The sequence below is a fragment of the Sciurus vulgaris genome (genome assembly GCF_902686455.1).
Source record: "Sciurus vulgaris genome assembly, chromosome: 1".
NCBI classification, from domain to species: Eukaryota; Metazoa; Chordata; class Mammalia; order Rodentia; family Sciuridae; genus Sciurus; species Sciurus vulgaris.
The window spans coordinates 147,646,224-147,669,496 of NC_136461.1; the positions used below are offsets into that span (position 1 = coordinate 147,646,224).

At 38.3% G+C, this 23,273-nt stretch overlaps 2 protein-coding genes across 9 annotated transcripts in view; one reads left to right on the top strand and one right to left on the bottom strand.

The window, feature by feature from the left end:
• LACTB2 (lactamase beta 2) overlaps positions 1-11,865 on the bottom strand; it is a 31,421-nt gene extending 19,556 nt beyond the window's left edge. Inside the window, exons 1-3 of the mRNA XM_079106081.1 lie at positions 11,682-11,865; positions 6,304-6,467; positions 900-1,026 (exon numbers count right to left, since the gene is read on the bottom strand). Of these exons, the coding sequence (XP_078962207.1) occupies positions 900-1,026; positions 6,304-6,467; positions 11,682-11,803 (413 nt within the window). The 5' untranslated portion in view covers positions 11,804-11,865. The remainder of the gene's footprint in view (positions 1-899; positions 1,027-6,303; positions 6,468-11,681) is intronic.
• A 149-nt stretch (positions 11,866-12,014) lies between these two features.
• XKR9 (XK related 9) overlaps positions 12,015-23,273 on the top strand; it is a 30,093-nt gene continuing 18,834 nt past the window's right edge. For 4 of the 8 annotated variants that reach the window (XM_079105980.1, XM_079105983.1, XM_079105985.1 and 1 more), the window contains exons 1-3: positions 12,015-17,442; positions 17,479-18,810; positions 22,129-22,209. The gene's annotated coding sequence lies outside the window, so the exon portion shown is untranslated. Of the gene's footprint in view, positions 17,443-17,478; positions 18,811-19,751; positions 21,022-21,062; positions 22,210-23,273 lie in introns of those variants that run through there. The other 4 variants (XM_079105981.1, XM_079105984.1, XM_079105978.1 and 1 more) reach the window with 3 other exon arrangements.

Below are 23,273 nucleotides of genomic sequence, written 5' to 3' on the forward strand. Positions count from 1 at the left end.
ATAATTGCAAAATCCTAACTGTGGCTAATTGAGATCACAAGGGAAGTGGAGGGAGTGAAGACCAGAAACATGGTTTTGGCCTAGACTGTGGCATAATAAGGGAAATAAACATTACCTTGCAGTTAGTGAGAGTCATCAAAATTCTCAAGTGACATAGCCTATGAGGGACAGCCTGGAAAGGGGAGAGCCCAGGGACAGGAAGATAAAGCATAAAACAGTAATAGTGGACATGAAGAAGGAACAGCACTGATAAATATTTTTGAGGAAAACCACTAACTGATTGCATGTGGCAGGTGGTTGTAAAGGTGAAGGGTAAAGATTAAAGGTAATACTGAAGTGTCTATCTCAGAAGAAGGGGTAAGGCCCAAGTACAGAGCAAAATAGATGTTCTGAGGTCAGAAAGTCAGTATAGATTGTAGGGGATAGAACAGACCATAATTAGTTCAGTTTTAAAATTACTGAGTTTGAAACACCTTTCTAAATCCCTCAAGCAGGTCATGAGGGATTACAGGTCTGGCCTAAAATGTACTTGTTGTAGGTATGGATCATCTTTTCAAAGCAAGAACAAGGAAAGCCCTGAATTGAAGTACAGGTAGATCACTAAGTCACCCTAAGAAGAAAATACCAGCTTTTAAAATTTAAATATTATTTATGCAAAAAAAAGTAGGATTCAAATGAAAAGGGTATACAGAGTGAAATCTTCCTGTATTGGTTTCTCCAGCATCCATTTTTCTTCCCCCAGGATACCTAATATTACCAGGTTTTTTTTTTTGTATATTTCCCGGGTCAGTCTTTGAACATGCAAGCAAATAAACCTAAATCTGCCTCCCCTTCTTTATCACACATACATACAGGACCCTCCCACCCTCACCTTTCCTGACTAAGGAACATTAACCTACCTTAGAGTGGCTCCCTCAGTCTTAATCACATCTCCATCTTTCAGATAAACATACTGTTGCTCTCCATTTCCTATAATTTCTTCTTTGTGAGGATTCCGTGGGAGTTTTTTAATACAATAGGTAGTGTCTAGTCACAAAACATGTAAATATATTAGGTCATTCTTTAAATGATTTAGCCATTTAAAGATAAACTTTAATACAGCTAACAATTGTGAATGACTACATAAAATACTGACATTTAGACAACAAAAATATGGGATGAGTTATAGTAGCTTATCTTTAGATGTAACTATTTCATATAATTCAGTGAAAAGAGCTGTTTATTCTTCCATGCCCCTCTTGATTTATATAAAAGCCTGTGTGATTTTCTAGTCATTCCATTATATATAAAAGTTTGAAAGTAGTTCTTAATAATCTCAGCTAGTTTTTACATCAGTTATATAGAACTCAAGAACTTTTCTCTATTTAGGTGCCTACCTGTAGTAAAGAAGTCATGGCCAGTCACATGCAGTGGTGCATGCCTGTAATTCCAATGGCTCAGGAGGATGAGGCAGGAGGATCACAAGTTCAAAGCCAGCCTTAGTAACTTGGTGATACCCTAAGCAACTCAGTGAGACCCTGTCTCTAAATAAAATATTAAAAAGGGCTGGGGAATATGCCTTATATCATTCTTGCCATGAGTGCTGAAAGGGAACTCTAAATCCAAGGCTAAGTAAATTCAGGACAAACTACTACTCACTAACATAAAGAAAATCAAGCTAACCAATCAATAATTGTCTGACAATTATTTATATATAGTGAATACAAGTACTGTGATATCAAAGGATTTAAAAAACTGTCTTAGTGGGAGGAAATGAAACTTACAAACAGGAAAAAAATACGTATATACAATGCCATTTCTTGAGTACCAAGAGGTCAATTCAACAAATAGGGGCAATAGAGCAGGTTATGGTGGTACAGGTCTGTATTTTCAGCTACTTGGGAGGTTGAGGCAGGAGTATTGTCAAGTTCAAAGGCAGCAAGACCTTGTCTCAAAATAAAAAATAAGAAAGGGCTGGGGATATAGCTTAGTAGTAGAGTACCCCTGAGTTCAATCCCTAGTACTGCCAAAATAAATAAGTAAACGAAATTAAAAAATAAGAAAATAAAGGCAACAGAAGTTCAGAGAAAAGAAAAATAGGAAAGGATTCAGAAATATGATAGAACTTGTGGTACGATTTACAGGATAAGTAGGATGTGTAAGAAAGACATGTAGGAATGGGGAACAGCATTAGTAATGGCACAGGAATGAGAATGAGCATGGCATATGTGTGACAACATCAAGCAACCAACTTGTCTAATGCAAAACCTGGATGAGAAGAATGGAGAAAGTGGCCTAGGTAAGATAAGCTCAGATTATGGAGGGCCTTAAAGTGCCTTTCACACAATGGAGGAATTTAAACTTTCCCATGTGTGGCCACTACACACTTTCAGTAAAACAACGAGATAGTGTTAACAGGTGGGCAATATGGCAGTTGTAAGTGGGGAGAATGGAAGGGTGACATAAGACAGAGCCAAGAGGGGATGACTGCAATAACTCAAACAGAAGATAATGAATACTAGCGTGGTAGCACTGAAACACAGAGGGAGAAGAAGACATCCCAAAGAAAAACTGACAAGGCATAGACTAGTATGGAGGGTGAGAGAGAGAAACACTGAAATAAAAATAACAATAACAAACAGCACCTTCCCCTTCCAACCTCAAATTCCATTATTTTGTATCTTGGAGGCTGAAGCAACAAAACAAAACAAAAAACTGTCTGGAAACTGATACTATGCATTCAATTAGGATGGTGAGGCTTGTTTTGGTTTTTAATCTGCCTAATTCTTACTTCAGTAAAGAAGTGGAGGTTCACTTCTACTTATAAGGCTTTTCGTTGACAATCATAAAAAATCACAACTATTTCAAAATTACAAAAAAAATCATACTGTAACTTTGTATCAGTTTTTAAAATTTTGTGTGTGTGTGCTTATATATGAAAACAAATATCCTATTCACAATAACCATTTATAGGAAGAATGGAAAAATACGGTGAAAATAATCATATAATATCTCTAATAATCACTTTGAGATGTAATTAACATACTATAAAATTTATCCTTTAAAGTATACAACTCAGTGGGTTTTAACTATAGTCAAAAAATTCTACAACTCTCACCACTATCTAATTTTTGAAGCTCCCAAGAGAAATTCTGAACCCAATGGTAATCACTCCCTGCTCATTCCCTTCTGGCAACCCACTCATTTACTTTCTGTCTCTATTATATAGCTCTTAGTCATTTGTTAAGGTTTGAATAATGGTTTATAATATCATTGGAAATTCTTATCAATTAAGCTAGTGCAAATGTGATACCATCAATGTATACTAATTTCTAATAAAAACATTCTAACTGAATAGCATAGATGCAAACATTTTGCTCCTAGGACTTAGTTGTGAAATATGTGGCAGAGACTCAATTTTACTTGGAAAATAATTAAAAATTATCAAATAACAAAATGTATTTTACAAGATTTATTCAAAACCAAAACAAACCAAAATATCCAAGCTGTATGGGACTAGAGTCCTCATGCCTAGTAAAATGATGACTTCCTGTAAGTCACTAAGAGTTCCCAAGTAAGCAGATTGCTTCGAAGTTTTTGTATTCTCCCATGAAATCTTGTAAATGGCATTTGTATTTTTGGGGTGGTCTATACAAATATTGTAGCATTGTAATGTTCTTGAACCACTTCTGCCCTACCAATAATTAAACAAAATTGCAAAGAAATATGGAACAAAGTAAACAATTGAAAACAAAATGAAACCAGCAAGTTAGTGATTAAGGATTTTGAGAATGAAGAAATAACATGGAACTGTTGGGAGAAGATTCTGGAAGACACCTCTGTATGACTTTAATGCCCAGCATCTCAAGGTCTGCAGCAGCTTGTATAGCTTCAATAAAGTCCAGTAAGAAATACAACAAGTCATTTCTCAATGTATTAAAATTTCAGTGGCTATAAAAAGCAGTGTCAATTCTCTCTTCTAGTTTCTTCACATCAATTGAATAGGTAATCTACTACCTAGGCATATTATATTTTAGGTATACCTATATTACTATAGGAAATCTAATATTTATTATTTTGTATGGAACCCAAAACTTTAAATTAAAAGAAAATGGGTCAGGGGTTGGGGTTATGACTCAATGGTAGAGCACGTGCTAGTATGTGTGAGGCACTGGGTTTGATCCTCAGCACCACATATAAATAAATAAAATAAAGGTCCATTGACAACTAAAAAATATTTTAAAAAAAGAAAATGGGTCAAATGTTCACTAACAGGTGAATGAATAAATAAATCATGGTATATTTATATATGGGACTACTACTTGGCAATAAAAGGATCACAGTTTTTTTAATTCGCAAAATCTAATGGGTGAATTTACTAGAGAAGGAAAAGGAAAATTGAGAAATCATCAGGCTGAGAAATTATGAGTCCTTTCAGCATCTCCTTGGTTTGGATGAAAGGAGGAAAGAGGGCAAGAAAGTTAGGTTAGCAAGTTTTTTTTATTATTTTTTGTACCAGAGATTGAACCCAGGGGTGCTTAACCACTGAGCCACATCCCAGCCTTTTTATATTTTAGAGACAGAGTCTTGCTGAGTTGCTTAGGGTCTTGCTAAATTGCTGAGGCTGGCTTTGAACTTACAATCCTCCTGTCACAGCTTCCCCAACCACTGGGATTACAGGTAGGTGCCACCCTACCCAGCTGAAAGTTTTTATAACTGGCAGCCTGGTGATCCTGGGCATAGTAGCTGAGACTATTTTGTTCTTAATTATAGTCTCGAGGCCTAAAAAAAGCCTTGCAAATATTTAAAAATACTAGTTGAATGCACATGCACATCCTTGTGTGGACTGAAGTCCTTGACCTCTTGGTCATGCCTTGAATATGCCACGCACACTCCTATCTCAGCCTCTTTGCTCCTGCGGTGCCCTCACTCAGGCGTGCTCTCCTCTCAGGAGCTCACCCCTTCTCCTCAGTCCATTCTTTGATAATAGCCCCTTCCTCCTTCCACTTTACTCTTTCCATCTTCTCTTTGCATAGCTTTATTTTTCTTCCCAACACCCATTACTTTTTCTACTACCAGTTGAGTATACCCTATTTGAAATGCTTGGGACCAGAAGTGGGTCAGATGTTGGATTTTTAGAATATTTGTCAATACATAATAAAGTATCTTGAGGATGGACCCAATTTTAACATAGAATTCATTAATGCTTGGTATATACTTTATACAAAAGCCTAAAGGTAACTTTATACCAAGTTTTTAGTGTGTTTGTGTTTTGACTGTGACCTGTCACGAGGTCAGGCATGAAATTTTCCAACTGTTGCATCATGCTGGTGCTCAAAAAGTACTGGATTGTGGAGTGTTTTGGATTTTTGGATTAGGCATGCTCTTCTTGCAGAATGAAAGCTTCCTGAGAGCACAGTCTGTTTTCTTCATTGCTATAGTCTCTTGAGCCAAGAACAGTGCCTGACACATAGCAGTCACTTGAATATTTGTTGAATGAATGAAAGAATGAATGAATGGAGAAGTATGTGATGAGAGGATGAAGGAACAAGGAGAGAGTTGGTGAATAGGTTTTAGAGAGAGAGAAATACAATGACATTTTGTCTGAATTTCAGTATGTCTTGAGTAATTGCTTTAAAGTTATGGAAGCCCTGAGATCCATCTGTTTAGAACATGGACAAAGCCAGCATCTTCCTTGCAGTACCCTGAACGGCTCAAATTGTTTAGCAGAGTGCCTGGCACACAGTGAATGCTCAATAGTTGTCAGTTATTATTAAGTGTGAGGCAGTCATTGTCACAAAAGACTAAATTAAAACTGTCCTTTATCACAGAGAAAAAAGAGGACAGTAAGAGGGAGAAGAGGATTTAGAAACAGAAAACAGGACTTTTCCTTTCCTTTTTTTTTTTTTTTTTTTTTTTTAGTGGTGCTGGGGATTGAACCCAGGGCCCTGTGCATGCGAGGCAGGCACTTTACAAACTGAGCTATATCTCCAGCCCTCTTTTCCTTTTTTGTTAAAGCTGGGGACAGGGCTGGGGTTGTGGCTCAGTGGTAGAGTGCTTGTCTAGCACACATGAGGCACTGGGTTAGATCCCAAGCATCACATTAAAAAAACTAAGTAAACAAAATAAAGGTATTGTGTCCATCTACAAATAAAAATACTAAAAAGAAAAAAAGCTGGGGACAGTATTCAAGTCACAGAATTAATACTTTCTAAAAGTGCCATTTAAATAAAAGGTACTTAGTAAATGGTTTATACCTTAAATTATAAATTATTCCCCAAACATAGCTTTCTTCAATGTATATTATAAATATTTTCTGTTTACCGTTACTGATGCTTTTACAAATATCTTTTATGCCTCCAGAATGATCAACATGCCAATGAGTCACTATGATTTCCTGGATTGCTGTATTAAATTCGGCCAAAGCTTGCTTTAGACAGCTGATGTATTCTGGAATTGAGGGTTCTCCAGTGTCAATGAGGATTCTCCTGAAAATTAAGGGGAAGATAATCATGCAATTGGAACACTGGGTTAATGTTAGCATATTTCTCACATAGATAATTTATATTACATTTAAGAAATTGTGCGATAGTTTTGCTTTCAACATACTTGGAAACCACTACATGTTACTTTAGCTTAACTATATTAATAGTACTGCAAGCAAGTTCTTTGAAACAAATTTATCTAAAAGGAAGACTGCACAAGGAATAATATCAGTAATTTTGAATACTTACACAGTAACTAACATAAGCTTGGCACTGTTCCCACTGTATTCCTCCTAGTGACTATTCAAGGCAGGTATTTCATTATATTCAGAAGTTAAGTAACTTGCCCAGTATTACTCCACAAATAAATGACAGAATCAGCATTCAAATCCAGAAACCCTAGGCCAGAATATATGTTCTCATCTACCTTGCCTTCCAGATCTTTTACAAAGCCCTCAAAATGTCTCACAGTTATGAATTTGATTCAGTAGTAATCCAAAAGAAACCTGGTCTTCTGTATTAGATACCTAATCTAACACTGAAGTTTTACATTTGTACTCTTATGTGAAAAAGGCTGTAGGAAGGCATAGGGGAAGGTCTGAGCTGTTATATTTCATTACTTAGACAATCCCATTAGTTATATAAATATGTTTTTGTTTGTGTTTGTGAGCCTTTCTCTGTTTTCCTGAGCAAAAGAAGTCAGTGATATTTTCCTTAAGAACGAACCATTTCACCAATTTACCCATGCAGTTTCAACAGTAACACCTTACCAATTTAGTCTGACTGAGAGATGAAAATTCTGCATCATTCATTACTTCATCGGAAACTGTTCACAGATTACCCACAACTTGCCATGCCTTTATTTCTTGCAGAAAGCAAGAAAAACAAACTTGGTTACATTATAGGGAGGGTGGGAAGGGGAAGTTGTATATGACCAAAAACAAACAATGAAAGTAACAGGTGACAGAAAGCATTTTACAGAGCATTAAAATGCAAGAAACACACTGACCTTATACAAAGTTACAGGTGGACAGGAGCAAGAAGCCCTAGCATGCCATTGCACAGTAGGGTAACTACAGATAACAATGTCTTGTACATTTCAAAAAGGTAGAAGACAGGACTTTAAAAAGTTTTCACCATTTAAAGAAATGATGTTTGAGGAGATAAAATTTAATCTGATTTGAACATTTCTTCCATTAACATGAGCAATCATATGTTGTTATGAATCAATTAACACACAAATTTAGAAAAGGTCTCTCTCTGGGGAGGAAAGCAGTGGACTTATGGTCAGGGGGCCACTATATACATCCTGGGTTTTGCAGAGTAGTGAATCACTAGGAATACAGTGTTGAACTGGAGATGGATGACCACGTGTTACACAGGTCCGAGGAAACATTGTAAGATCCTGTTGGTAGTGAAAATGTAAGGAAGAGATGGCACACTCGACAGGATATTTTTGTTTTAATAATCGATGTGGAAGGGAAGGGAACGATAGTTCCCCAAGACTAATCACTGGAGGGAATAAATCTGAGTCTGATTTGGGTCACAAATTTTGATATTATTTGTACTTTCCTTCCCTTACTTTTTCTCCATAGCAATTATTATCATTTAACATGTATTTACATGCTTATTTACTTACTGTCTACCTCCATACTCTCTACCACTCTATAAAAGTAACCCCATGAGGCAGGGACCTCATGTGGTTGAAGCAATTTATGGATCTATTTGTTTATCTACAACACAATGTGCAATGCTTGTCCCTGCATACATTTAGTCACACTACATTAAAAATACACAAAACTGTAATACTATGTATGGTAGTTCCTTACAATACTCTCTTGCCTACAATTCTAAACTTTGGCTGTGTCTGTGCATTTGGGGTTCTTTGGTGTTTATCCCAAATTCTTGCTGCCCCTTAATTAGTGTCACTTGGACTATTTAGGAGGTCTTTTGGCCCTTGAGAGGAATCCTTCTATGCTTCAGATGCAGACTTCTCAAATCTTTTTAAACCACAAAGGCCCTTATTATTATTATTTTAAAAATCATTGTCTTCCTTTCCTCTCAAGACACTCTATTTTGAAATATCTGGCAACTGAAAACTGAATTTAAATTTCCATATTTTAAAGACCAAATCATATTATGCTGATCAAATCATGCCAAAATTAACAGGATTAACATGCTTATTTACTAAAATCCAGTAGCAAAGAAAACATCTTTTAGAATGCCTGTGCTGCCTGTTTGCAAGGCAAAGTCTGAGTGACTGCAGGCACTAGACTGCACTAGAGAATGTGATTCCTGGACCTCCTTTTTTAGGTCTCCCAGTGGTCCTGTCTTGGTCTAACAAAATTGGGATTGCAAAGAAAGGACACACAAAGTAAAGATAATAAGCCTTTCACAAGTCCTGGAATAAACACAACCCTATTTAGAATACAGAAACTGTATCTGGATGCCATAAAACCTAAAAAATGAGACGGTCATACAGATAACATCTTATACCAACACAGTAACTAAACCATTGGGAACTTTTATATTTATTATATTTTGATCCTCTGATCAACTCTAGTGAGGTATTATTTTATTTTACAGAAAAAGAAAAAAACAAAAAACAAAATGAAAACTAGTCTTCAGAAGGGTTAAGCAATTTGTTCCAGGTCTTACAGTTAGCAAGAGGCAGTGCTGGGAAGCATGAATGTTCAGGTACAAGTTCCCGTGACTTCTACACCCAGGACACTTGTTACCTCTTGGGAGGAAGGTGACTGGGAAAGCACCTAGAATCACTTCTCATGTGACAAAAATAAAACTTCAGTTCTAGACTAGAAAACAAAGTTGTTTCCTCCCTAAATATTTATCTTATCTGTAAAGCCTATGAACAGTGATTGCAGATGATGAGATAGTATCATCTCTATGTGGGTTGGTTGCTTTTATTCTTCATGGTCACAGGCAATATCTCCTATCTCCGGAGTTCATTCTGCAAATGCAAGTAAACTGATAATGGGCCCAGGAATGTAAATCAATCTGTATAGGTCTATGACTGATTTATTTATTCAGTAGGGCTCAGTGCCTGATGCATAGTAGGCACATAATAATAAACTGCTATATGGAGAAAAAAATTCTTTAACTCACAGAAAGTTAGTGGGATCAACTTTGCTGTCACTCTTATAAAATCATAAGACCTTTTGTGAATATCCTATGAAACCAGTGTTATAAGAAAAGCAGAAGTGATAAATAGCTAATGTTGTTTCCACATGCTAGTATTTGCTTTTTTGATGTTCATAGGGTTCACTGAATCCTCATAACATAACTATGAGTTAGGTACTATATAGCCCTTATTGCATAGGTAAGGAATGTAAAGCTTAGAGAGGTAGCTGTTAAAAGTCACACAGCTAGTAAATGGAGGCAGAATGATAATCTAGGTAACCAGAGTCCAAAGTATTAACTCTACTCTTCTGGACTGCTTTTCCTACTATAAGGTACAATATGTGCCCTCAAAGTATGTAGTTTTGACACAAAAGATTTAAACTGCAGCTCTCAGAGATTCTTGAGCAGAGAAGGAATGTGGAAATACTCTGGGAAATTGGGCAATCATTTGTTGATTCAAATGCTTATTGAGCACTTGTAATACTAAGTATCACAGCAGGTGCTTTAGTGAAATACATTTTGGCATCCGGGCCTGACCAGAATGAGGAAGACAAACTAAAACTGTAGTTATCCAGAAGTCCTAGAATAATAGTAAAAATTAAGAGAATATGTAAAGAATGGTTATTTATTTGGCAAACATTTACTGAGGTACCTCTGCTATACAAGGCTGTATGCTAGGTGCTGAGGATACAGCAATTAATATCTTCACTGAACTTACGTTCTGCAGAGCTAAGGGTCATCAAAAGTATGGAGTGCAAAGACAGTGTATTACTTTGTCCAAAGGATCAGGGAAGGCTTCCCTAAGGAACTATTTCAAATGTACTCTAAATGATGCTTAAGGATAGCTGGGTGAAGAAGGGAGGGATGAGATGGAGACAGACAAGTAGATATGCACAGAAGCCCAGTGGCAGAAATGATACAGCTTTGCTGAGGTACTGCAGAAAGACCAGCACGGCTGACATGAGAGGTCTGAGATGAGCCTGATGAGGAGGTGGGAACCAGAATACTCAAGGTCTTTCAATTTTCTTTTTTGGTTTGATACTAGGAATTGAACCCAGGAGGACACTACCACTGAGTGGGATTCTAGTGTTTAAAGAAGTAGGTACTTTTCATACAACATGGCCTCTAAATACAAGGCAATTTAATCTCATTTTTCAAACAGAACCAGTCATCTGGTTGGGAAGAAAGTAAGTTGTGTTGAACTTATTAAGACCATTCGTTGAACTCCAACATGGTACTATAGGAGACTTTCTAGAGTAATTTTGACTATACAATTTTCATCTTAGGTATATGCTGAGATGAGAATGTCTGTGGACTTACTGGGCTTAGGGATAGCTTAATTTTTTGTCCTCCTGGATTCTGGAGTTTGAAGGTCTTCTATCTACCTGACCCTGCCTGTTTACTATTGACTTAACCTCCTGCCTACTTGATTGCAAATACTCCAGTCCTTCCTATCCTGCAGCTTCTAAAATTCTTAAGTTACCGAAAAGAGAGTGAAATGCAGTAGATACGTCAAATGAAATCTCAATGACCTATATTGGTCACAATTGTAATAAAAACCAAAATTACAGTCAGTTCCTCCTTCCCAAAAGCCAGGGGTTTTTAGACTCAAATCAGTTGGAAGTAAGAAAATCCTGCCCTCTGCTGCTGAATTAAGGAAGTGGCCTCAACATAAAAGCTTTTGTGATGGGAAGTTGTACTCTGGCCAAAACACCAAGGGCAGTAAGGAAAGCAAAGTGGTCTAAGTGCTTCCTTGGAGTCTTACCTCCAGAACAGCTTAAGCACGAACCCTGGCATTCAACACTAAGCAAAGTAAATCGGGTTTCAAAAGCATAAGTCTTTTTAAAATTTTATTTTTTTCACAATTTCTGCCTCGGTTAGAGGTTCCTACCCGGGGCGGTTGTAATTCAGCTGAGCTCTGGGATCGTGGCATATGCATGCGGTCCTGACTGGGGTTGCCCACCAAGGGGCTAGAAGCCGCTCTCCCTCAATCTCTGCCCAGGACCAGCAGTCGTTGGAGCCCCAGCTCCACCGTCCTGCCGGCTAGTGTACGTTGTGGGGGAAGGGCGAAACGTTTACCTGGAGCCGGTCCCCACCAGGTAGGTGTTGGTGCCTTGCAGGGTCATGGGACCCGGGTTACAGCCCAACACGCGTACTACCCGATTGGACAGCCGCTCGATGCGCTGCAGCGTAACAGACATCTTCGGTTTCCGCGGCCAGCCGGCTCTTCGCGCATTAGGCAACAAGAGCGAGGAACTAAAAAGCAGGCCGGAGGGGCGGGGCTAGCGATCGCATTTCCCTGCACGAACCCGCCCCAAGGGGGATCGGCCGCTGGGCAAGGGAGGGGCCAAAGATCACGTGACATCGCGCGAGCGGGGCGAGACCAGACAGCGGGGCGGGGCCCGAGGTCACGTGACGCCGCGCGGGTTGCGTAGGCGGCGGCCAGCAGCTCGTGGGCTGCGTGGTTTGTAGCTGCCTGAGGCGAGGTGGGAAGCTGGCCCTGGCTGGGTCTTGTTCCGTCGCAGGACCTTGTGCCCAGGCAGGCGAGTGGCTTCGAATTGATGAGAGACATTTTAACTTGGGAGAGCTTGTGATGAAGCAAGGAGCAGGCAGGTTACCAAGTCCCAGGAAGGCTTGCCAGTCAGGGTTTTAAGAAGTGGGGTTTGTGTGTCAGAATAGCCCGCGTATCTTTTTATAAGAAATAGGGGTAGCTAATGCTTAATGAGTGCTTACTGCTGGGCTGAGTGCTTTTTACAAACATCTGGCTTAATCCTCAAAACCCCTAAGCGGTAGGAACTATTTTTGTCTCCGTTTCGTATCTGAAAAACAAAGTTTGCCTAAGTGACGGGATTTTGTTCCTATGTTCCGCCAACACTTGCCGGGTCTGCAAGATTGAAGGAATTTGCCTCTCCCTCTTTGTGTTACCCACTTTCCCCGGAAAGGAGAGTTGGACTTGGGGAAGAGCTTTTGTGGCCACATTGGAAGGGACTTCTGTGCTCCGTAATGAGTCGTTTTCTAATTGGTTGAGTATTAACTGCCTTAGTATTAACTACTGCTTCCCATTAAAAAATTGAGTTATAAACTAAGAGAAAATGCACAGATCCTGTTATCAATTCCATCAAATTAGCACAATTGTATATAACTGCTACCCCCGAAGAGATGGAGAACATAGCCACTGTCCCATCTAGTTTTTAAAAGAAACGAATGAACAACTGACACTCTGGATGTTTAGTTCTAAAATTTAGGATAGAAATCTTCAGCATTTTTTTCGGAGGAAGAGACTTTTTTAAAAAAGTCTTTTTCCTGAAGAAAGACAATTTGCTTTTTGCTTAGAAGTATTTTATAAAGCAGTAATCTAATATTTCAGGTTGTTTGAAAGACACCTGTTATGTGTGAGAAGTTGTCTTGTGTCTCAAAAATGCACCATTACTGGAAAAGTGTTTCAAACAGTGTACCTGAAATTGTCATATTAATATCATTTGTAAGATAGATAATCAATATACTTTTTAAAAATGCTTGCAGATATCTAGGCTCTAAACTGCTTAGACTCTGTCTCAATATAAAACATTTTCTGGGGAGGTGGGTCAGTGTTTCAGTTTCCCTAGGTTCAGTACCTGGGTACCAGAACAAAACAACCAAAAAACAAAAAAATCTTGCAGTAACTATCAAAATCTTCTGTTAGTCATTTTCATCCCATCCATAGTTACTTATTGATAGCCATCAATTAATGGCCATTCGTATGGAAAACTACCTTCCTCCCTCCTTCCTTTTTAAGAACTGTGCTGGTAAGTCAGTAACCTTACAGAAGAGAATTGTGGTTTTTGGATCACGGTGCTCTTCCTGGGAATCTGGGAAACGTCACCCTTACCTTTCCCCCTTTTGAAAACTAGAATATCTGGCGCTTTCTATTTTGATTTAATCCATTGCTAAGGTCCTCATTGTCAGATGAAGAAATGGGCCTAATAAATGAATTACAAGTCAAGTGACGTGTAGGGTTATACAATAGACAGTAGAAGAGCAAAAACAGAATAGGTAGTGAACATGGTTTAGATAAGATGAAGTTGAGGTAAATGTGGGATGGATGTAAAGGTTAATCTCTGGGGTCCAGCTATAAGGGTTAAGGGGAGAGCTAATAAAGAGGCAAGCACACAGTATGGCAAAGAGCAAGAAGTCCCCACCTGGAAAATTCAGTCCAGTTTATTATCTGTTCCAGAATCATATCAAGTCACCTAGGTTACATAGTACAGTTAGCTTTGTGCAGGTGCAGATCAAATAACTTGCTTGCTTCTCAGAGTCCCTACTACCAAAGGTTATTATAACAAGATAATGTCTCCAGACCTCAAGGACAGAGGAGTTGTAGAGCATCTCTAAGCCATTCAAACAGAGCGCCTTTTATCCTGAGGATTGTGCTCAACTCGAAGTATTTTTGCTCCTCTGTACGTTGACCTGAAATCCCTACAACTTCCCTTTCTTGTTTTGTATGGCCTTTTGAATAGATATGACTTGTCTTCTTTTCAAAGAAGGTGGAGGGAGAAAGCAAGGCAAACATTGGCAAAAACAAGCACAGCATAATAAGGCAAGTGTCAATAAACATCCTCCAATGAAAAGCTGTTTGATCCATATAAAATTTGATAGCCATGAGGTTAACCAATCTAATAAATCCCAACCTCCATCATCTTGTTGTACCTTCTCTACAATGTCTTTAGGATGACAAAATTCCCTTTGAACGGGTACTATTATCAGTTAAATTGAAACAACACATATTGTTAAATTCTTGGCATCCCTTATGATGTAACAACAACAAATAATCAATAGCAGCTCTATTGTCAAACAGCTTGATGACGATGTTTTTGTTCCTCATTAGGCATAGAAATTGCCATTGATGTGTAGTTTATATTTTTTACCATAGCGCAAGCAAGCTATATTGTCTGTTTATAAACTCCTACTGCTAGGACAGGAATACCAACTAAAGAGAAAGTTAAAGCTTCAAATTCTGTTTTCGATGATAGATGAATCGAATCATCACAATCTTTATCTAAGTATACAGCTCTCTTATGTAACTGTTGAGCTGGTGACCTATTAAATCCTGAGGAGAGGGGAGAAACACTGTTAATCTACTTAAACAAGAGTTCCATGTGATATGTTAGCTGGAATATAGTTAGAGGTATAAGTCCCACAGGACAAGAACCATCCCAGAGGTAAAGGGCTATGTCCATTTCCATACAAAATGGGTTCAACATTAGAGCAATTGAAGGAAGGGTATCCCATTGACACACATTTATGAGTATAATTTTGAATTTCAGCACAGGTATCAGTCATATTTAAAGAGGCCACATGGCATTGGAGGGCTTTGTACACTGAGGAGTCCCCCAATTATAGGAATCTTTATAAGATACAGATTTTGTATGCTTTGATTAGGGGAAAACATTGTCATAGTAGCTATTTCATGAGCAGGATGGGACACAGGGAGAAGGCAAGATCCCAGTATGCTTCCCATATCTACGTCTTGACGGATGCAAATCTCGGAAGAATTAACACTTTCCGCTAAGCAGATCCAAATATTATAATGGGTGTGGGAAGCCAAAGATGAAACAATTTTTTGTACAGGGACACCACCAACAGGGATATAATAACAGAGAAATAACACAATTAATAGCATAGTTATAGAATTTTGGGTAAGTTTGGCAAACAGAGCTATAACCAAGTTTTCTGGGGTACACTCTAAACCTATCTGGGCTAGCAATTGTTGAGCAGATGTTGTTAAACTCTTTATATCCCCCCAAGTCACTAGATGATTAGAAGACAGATGGTCTCTTGGACCTCTTGTTCTTGTTGGGGGTTCCTTGAATCAGAGTCATCTTCATCCAGGGTCAAATGGAATTTGGGACTTGAACTATGAAGTCCTCGATGACAACTCATGATGATTGATTGGTCTCACACATATGGCAGGAATTCAGACAGGACCTGGAGGAGTAAGAACAACAGCATATCCCCTCCCCCAAGTAATCAAAGGTACATGGTCCCACCAAATTGGATCTGGTGGAAATTGATATTTTACATAAATCTTAGGTAGTGGTTCCTTAGGGTAAACTGACTGTCCAAGGCAGAGGACCAGTGAAATGTATCATATTCATACTGTACATTAAGAGCATTTATTATGAACAAGGCACTATTGAGAGCATTATTAACATGAGTAAGGCTAGGTCCCCTTTTTTGTTTTTGTTTTAAAAGGCATGTCTTAAGCGTGTGATGTACATATTCAACTAAGGCCTGTCCAGTAGGATTGTGAGGAATTCCATGGGACTTATATTCCATTGATTACAAAACTGAGCAAAGGCACTAGAAGTATGAACAGGGGCATTGTCAGTTTTTAAATGATGAGGTTTATCTATGGTGGCAATGCAAAGGAGCATATGAGAGATACAGACTGAGACCTTCTCTGAATGATGTGCACTGGCCCATATAAGGCCTGAGACCATATCTATGGTAACATGTAAGAAGGCATAGGGGTGAAAAGGAGGAAAATGAGTTACATCCATCTGCCAGAGGGCATTAGAGTGCAAACCTCGAGGGTTTACAGTTTCCCAAGTAGGGGAATGAAAGGGTGTGCAATGAGAAGAATTATTTAAGATGAAACGGGCTGATTGAGAGGAAATAGAAAAGGTTTCATTAAGGAATGAGCATTTTGATGAAAAAAGTTGTGTGAATCCATGGCATCTGAAAAGAGAGGATAAAGTGATTTTATAGCAGCATCAGCATGAGCATTTCATTCAGTGAGTGGTCCAGGAAACTTAGTGTGAGCAAGAAATACTGGAGCTGTATAATCCTGTAAAAGAGATTGAAGAGTGATAAACAGGGATAACAGATTAGAGTCCAAATGAGGTGACAAAATTGCAGAGGAAATATGAGGCATCAGTTTGGCTATATACTGAGAATCTGTAATGATGTTTAAGGCAGTGGGAAACATACGAAGAGCCAAAATAATTGCAGCTAATTCTGCTTGAGGCAATGTGTAGTAAACAGTCCGTTTATTATCAGTGAATGTAGATACTACACCCCGTTGTTTTCCTCCATCAGTATAAACAGTAATCCCACTGGAAAGTGGAATGGAGATTATAGAAGAAGGAGCATGAGAGATTTAACAAGGAAACGTATTCATCCAGAGGTGCATGGAAAACAATAGGAGCTAAAAAATCAGTTAAGACAGCCTGATAAAATGAAGAAAATTGTAAATACGGTAAATGTTAAATCTTTTCATAAGTAAGATAAAGTACATGAATGTCCGTTCCTGTAAGAGATAAAATTGGGACCATCTGAGATCAGTTGAACATACATATCAGCATAAGGGAGAACATTTCTTCCTGAAAAGTGAGGAGAATATAACCACTCTAAGTTTTGATTGTGAATGGCAACAACTGCAGCAAAGGCACAAGGCTTTCCTGTAAAGATTATTAGAGATAAAGGAACATTGAGTGTTGGGAGTCTGTCTGTAAGAACTGTAGATAACTTCTCATTAACACGCTGAAGAGCTGTAGTCAGTGCAGGAGTTAACTGGAAAAAACTGGTGGGATTATGTTGCTTTTTTAACAGCTGAAAAAAAAGGTGACAACACATCAGTAGTTAAAGAAATATATGGTCAAGCCCAATTTAAATGTCCTAAAAATTTCTGCAAATGAACTAAGGAGAATTTGGAAGAGAGAGTCAATTTTGGAATATGAGAAATAGAATAATGTTGGAGTATCTTATGTCCTAAATAGTTAATAGGGAGTTGTCATTGAATTTATTCTGTAGCCAGATTGTAATAGAATGTATTATAATTTAGTTAAAGTATTTTCTATAAGTATATAAGTATTCTTATAAGTATAATAAGTTAAAGTATTTCTATAAGCAACCAAATTATCATCCATATAATGATAAATAAGAATATGTGGGGATAATCATCAGAAAGGCTGAATAGCCTTATTTACAAAATGTTGACATAATGTGGGGCTATTTAACATACCTTGAGGAAGAACTTTCCACTGATATCAGTAGGCTTATGATGATTGAAAACAGGAACTGTGAAGGCAAATTTTTCTCAATCATCAGGAAAGAGGGATAGTAAAAAAAAAAAAAAAGCCTTTTAAGTCTATTACATATAAGGAAAAATCTTGAGAGATTAAATTAGGGTTAGGCAGTCCATATTGAAGTGGACTCGTAGGCTGTATACATTTATTAATTTCTCTTAAATCTTGTAATACTCTCCATTTCCCTGATTTCTTTTTTATGAAAAAAATGGTGTATAACTTGAATTGTTCTTGAATGAGGGCCTCTGTGGCTGCCACCTTTGCCTTAGACAATGGCCATTGTTCTGCGCAGATGGGAGTGGTGACTTTCCACCTAAACGGAAAGGAGGTCAATTCTGCAGAGGCCCCGATAAAAAAGGGTGACTCTATAGACATTTGTAACTTGTGCAAGATGTCTCTGCCCTATATAGGAAAGGGAATTGCCATAATGTATGGTTGAATATGAGTAATAACTTGCTGTGGGTTGGAAGGGGTGGAGCATCGCAACCATGGAGAACTTTTAGATACCCGTTCATTATTGCTCCTATGACCCCAAACTGGGGTGGCCCTTACAGGGGGCCACATTGAGACAGGTATAACTGTAACATCAGCACCAGTGTCCAATAACCCTGTGATTGTCTGTTCATTTAAAGAAAGGGTTAATTTTGGGTCTATTTTCAGTAATAGGTAAACATGCTCCTATAATAGTGGAACCAAATCCTGCATTTCCTCTTTCATTTAGGGGTTGTTTGGCAGTAATATAAGGGCTGACAATTAATTGAGCGATGGAGGATCCTTTGGGGAGATTTAAGGGCATATGAGACCAAACTTGAATGTATATTATGCCAGTATAATCAGAATCAATCACTCCAGGAATTATAAATCTTCCTTCTTTAGCACTGTGAGAGCAGGGCAAAATTAAACCAAAGGTACCTTTAGGTAGAGGTCCTTGAATTTGGGTAGCAATTTTACAGATTTCTCCAGGGAGACGTATTTGAGCAACCTCAGTAGTAATCAAATCTATTCCTGTGCCCCCTCTAGTGGCATGAAAGAATTTATGGAAGGAGCTTCTGTGAACTGGAAACATCTGTGAAGGAGACATCTGGGTCATCTGCAGATGAAAAGTGTTCCTCCTCCTTTGGCCCTGGGTCAGGAGGTGACCGGTAATTGGGTTTCCCAACATGTCTGTTTTAGATCTACATTGATTAGCCCAGTGAAATCCTTTATGACAGATTGGACATTTCTGATTGGGCCATTTTTGTGCCCCCCCCCTTTTTTTTAATCTTACAGTCCTTTTGAAGATGGCCAAGTTTTTTACAACTGTAACAAAGTTTATCAGGGGGCTTTAGAGCAGCAGCCAGTAAAGGAGCTTTATGAGTTTCAGTCCCAACATTTTGACATGCCTTTATCAAATCAGAAAGTGTAGTATCCACTTTATGGTAAATGGATTTCATTACTTCCTTACAATCTTGGCATTTTTATAAACCAATTGGTCAGAATATAGGCAGCCTCCAAATTGTCTACTTGTCTTTCAATAGATTTAGTCAATTGGTTAACAAAATTAATAAAAGGCTCCCCTGAGGTTTGTTGAATTACAGCAAAGTACTCGGAAGGATCCCGAGTGTCTGGGATCCTCCTCCGTGCTTTACAAACTAAAGTTCTAATCTGGGAAATGGCAGCTGCAGGCAACTGAGCTTGTTGTTGTAATGTCCTTTGCCCCACACCAAACAAGTTATCATAAGCAATATTAACATTTCCTTGAGCCTTATCCTCAGCTTGAACATGAGCTAAATCAGAGTATTCTTGTAAAAACACTATATTTTGGGGCAGGAGAAGTAACCATTTTCACCAATGCTTTCCAATCACTATGAACCAAGGTATAACCCATTCCCAGCCCCTCTATCATGTTAAGAGTAAAATTACTATTAATTCTACTCTCCAACACTGTCCTTCTTAATTCTTTAAACACACCAAAAGGCAGTTGTTCATATTCTGGTTGATTTGCATTGGTTAATCTAAAGGGGCAGATAGCCAATGTCTGAGTTTCTCCTCCTTCAGCCGCCTGCCTAAGACAGTCAGACAAATGAGACTGTACTGCGGGGAGGAAAAGTAGAAGGGGGAGGAATGGGAATGCAGGGAGAGGACTGAGAAAAAGCTTCAGTCTTAGAGACTACTGGAGAAGTCTGTAGCTCTGTCAAGGCTATTTTTGAGATAGTGTCTCGACACAAATACCAAGTGTGTAACACAGGTATAGGAGCCCTTGGTTCCTCATGCAATTTTTTACCTATATCTTCCCAATCTTTGGGTCTTAAGGACTCACACTCCGGGTACCATGGACAGCATGAATCTATTTCAGATAGCAAAGCAGTGAGATCAGCATTACTTACAGTATGTTTAGCCTTACAAAATAAATAAGAAAGTTCAGCCTGATGATGACGTTGAGCATCAGACAGGGAATTCCCTATAGCTTACCAGTGGGATTGGTACCAGCCGATGAGTGATGCGTGTCAAAGCCTGTTCCAGGCAGTAAGCTACCCCTTCTCTTGTCAACATGTCCAGAAGGGTCCCTGTTTGGGCACCAGCTGTAATGGTTAATTGGGGTCCAGCTATAAGGGTTAAGGGGAGAGCTAATAAAGAGGCAAGCACACAGTATAGCAAAGAGCAAGAAGTCCCCTCCGGAAAAGCCAGTCCAGTTTATTATCTATTCCAGCATTGTATCAAATCACCTAGGTTATATAGTACCTAGCTTTGTGTAGGTGCAGATCACATAACTTGCTTGCTTCTCAGAGACCACTACTACCAAAGGTTATTATAACAAGATAATATCTCCAGGCCTCAAGGACAGAGGAGTTGCAGAGCATCTCTAAGCCATTCAAACAGAGCCCCTTTTATCCCGAGGAGTGTGCTCAACTCGAAGTATTTTTGCTCCTCTGTACATTGACTGACCTGAAATCCCTACAGTGGGATATCCAGGTAAAGAATCCAAAGACTCTTGGATATATGAATTGAACTCAGAAGAGAGCTGTAGACTAAAAATACAGAATTGAGTCTTTGTGGATATATTTAGCAGTGTGAATTTTGGAGTGTAAGTTTTTCTTCAAAACATAAGTCCAAAGATTTTACCTTCTGTTCAGTTATATTTAGTCATTTATTATCTGCCTACAACATGCAAGGTACTATTGTAAAAATATGGGGGGTGTGTTAAAAATGAGTTATCTAGTTTTTGCTTTCTAGATGATTGTAACCATGAAGGAAACATACATGATCTTATTTTAAAGCATATGTGGATAAATCCTGGAAGCACAGCTAAGGTGATGGGATTGCAAGGAGGAAGGGGAGTCTCATTTTTGGGGAAGATTTGGAAAAACTTAAAGGTAGTGGGGTTAGATCTGATTTTTTTTTTTTTTTGTCCTAGGGATTGAACCCAAGGGCCCTTAATCACTGAGCCACATTCTCAGGCTTCCCTCTTTTAAAAAAATTTTGAGACAGGGTCTTGCTCAGTTGCTTAGATCTTCACTAAATTGCTGAGGCTGGCCTTGAACTTGCAATCCTCCTGCCTCAGCCTCCAGAGCCACTGGGATTACAGGTGTGTGCCACTGCACCTGGCTAGAGCTGATTTTTAAAGGAATGGCAGAACTTCATCAACTAGATGTTATATTAGATAGTAAATGTCTTTGAGCAAAAAACTTAGAAGAAATATAGTTGTTATTTTAGGAATTGCTTTAACTTTGATCTAGAATATCCTGGAGGCCATTTGTTAAAGCCTTAATTCCCAGCCTATGGCACTATGGGAAGTGGTAAACCTTTAAGAGTTGGGGGTGCCTAGAGGGAGGTCTTCAGGACATTGAGGGCATGCCTTTGAAGGGGATTGTGGGACTTTGGTCTCTTTCTTGCTTTTGCTTCCATATGATGAGCACCTTTGTTCTACCACACAATTCTTGCCATGAAGAGTTGACTCCAGTTCCCAACATAGTCATGAGTCCACAAGATCATAGACTGGAAGTTCCAAAACTATGAGCCAAAATAATCTTTTAATAAGTTGTTTATCTCAGTGTTTGTTACAGGTGCAGAGAGCTAATACAGGAATAGGGAGCAACAGTTATATGTTCTTAGGTTCTTAGTGTTTGAGAAGGTATATAGGTTGAGAAAACATAGGTAGACTAAGTTAATAATACGTTGTAAATTCCTTATCTGAGTTATTTCTAACTTAAGACTCTCTCCTGGATATGTTATAAGGCAAATCATATTTTCTTAATATTTATTTGAAAAATACAATGAAAAGGTAGAATCTAGTGAGTGTACAAAGGAACCATGTTATTTCTTCCTCTCAGGTAGTTATAAAGAGGTGTACTGTATTCATGATGATACATACTGTTATCACTTGATTATAGAATGTCACATGTGACTAACAGGTGATTTCAGTTTCATTTTAGTATTCGATCTTAAAGGATTATATGCCCTTTAATTATACTTATTTTCAGTGGAGAAGAAATAAAATATTCACAGGATGAAGATTTTCCAGAAGGGACTTTGAATTAAAGAAGACTTTTTATATTTGACAAGTAAGTTTTTTTTTTTTTTTAGTGTGTTAAATTTGATTGATAAGTGAAATTTTCCTAGTATTTGTTTCTTCAGATGTCTGCTTTAATGCAGGGAGATCATGTACAAGGGCAAGGGTTATGTTTTTGACTGGCAAATAGGTAACCACATAACTAGGTTAACCTCTGAATGAAATTGAATTGGAACTATTAAGTCAGTAAGTGTAAGAAATCCCCTGGAGGTTAATTTTTTTTTTTTTTTTTGAGTACTTGAGTTTGAACTCAGGGGCACTCGACCACTGAGACATTCCCCAGTCCTTTTTTATATTTTACTTAAGAGAGAGCGTCTCATTGAGTTGCTTAGTGCCTCCCTTTTGCTGAGGCTAACTTTGAACTCTTGATCCTCTTGCTCAGCCTCCCAAGCTGCTGGAATGACAGGCATTTGCCACCATGCCTGGCTGGAAATCAATTTTGTAGGTGGCATTATTTTTCCTAAGGTGATATTGGAATAGTGATCAACTATAGAGGTAGAGATGAATAAGATGAAGGTTGTCTTTTTGAGAACTATTATCTTAGCTTGCTATGTGGATTTCCTTCCTGTTGGAGTTACGCTTTTGCCTAACTAAACATGGACATTCTTTTTCATTTTCAAAGCTTTGAAATCATACCATAGTAATTTTTCACTTAACATTTTATAATGTGAAGTCAGAGACTGCAAACTGAGATGCTTACAGAGATCAGGCAAGTAGGCATGCAAAATTATAATGATAACTAACATTCTCGAGCCCTGTGTGCCAAGTACTTTTCTAAAAGTTTATATATATCACATACATTATCTTTCTTAATCTTCATAACAACTCTCTAAGGTATATATTATTATTTATGTTTCAGATTAAAAAAATAGAACAGAGGGTAGAAAAGAAAAGGTTTAAGGACACATTGTGAGTAGGTAGGTGTATTAGCACTGAGACCCAGCTTTTGAAAAAATTACTGGATTGTGCCAAGTGGCCACGGTGGTGAACTGCAGAAAGTATGCCCCATGTAAAGGGCAGCCACTGTGCATGAGAAATGGTAGTGTAGTATAGCAC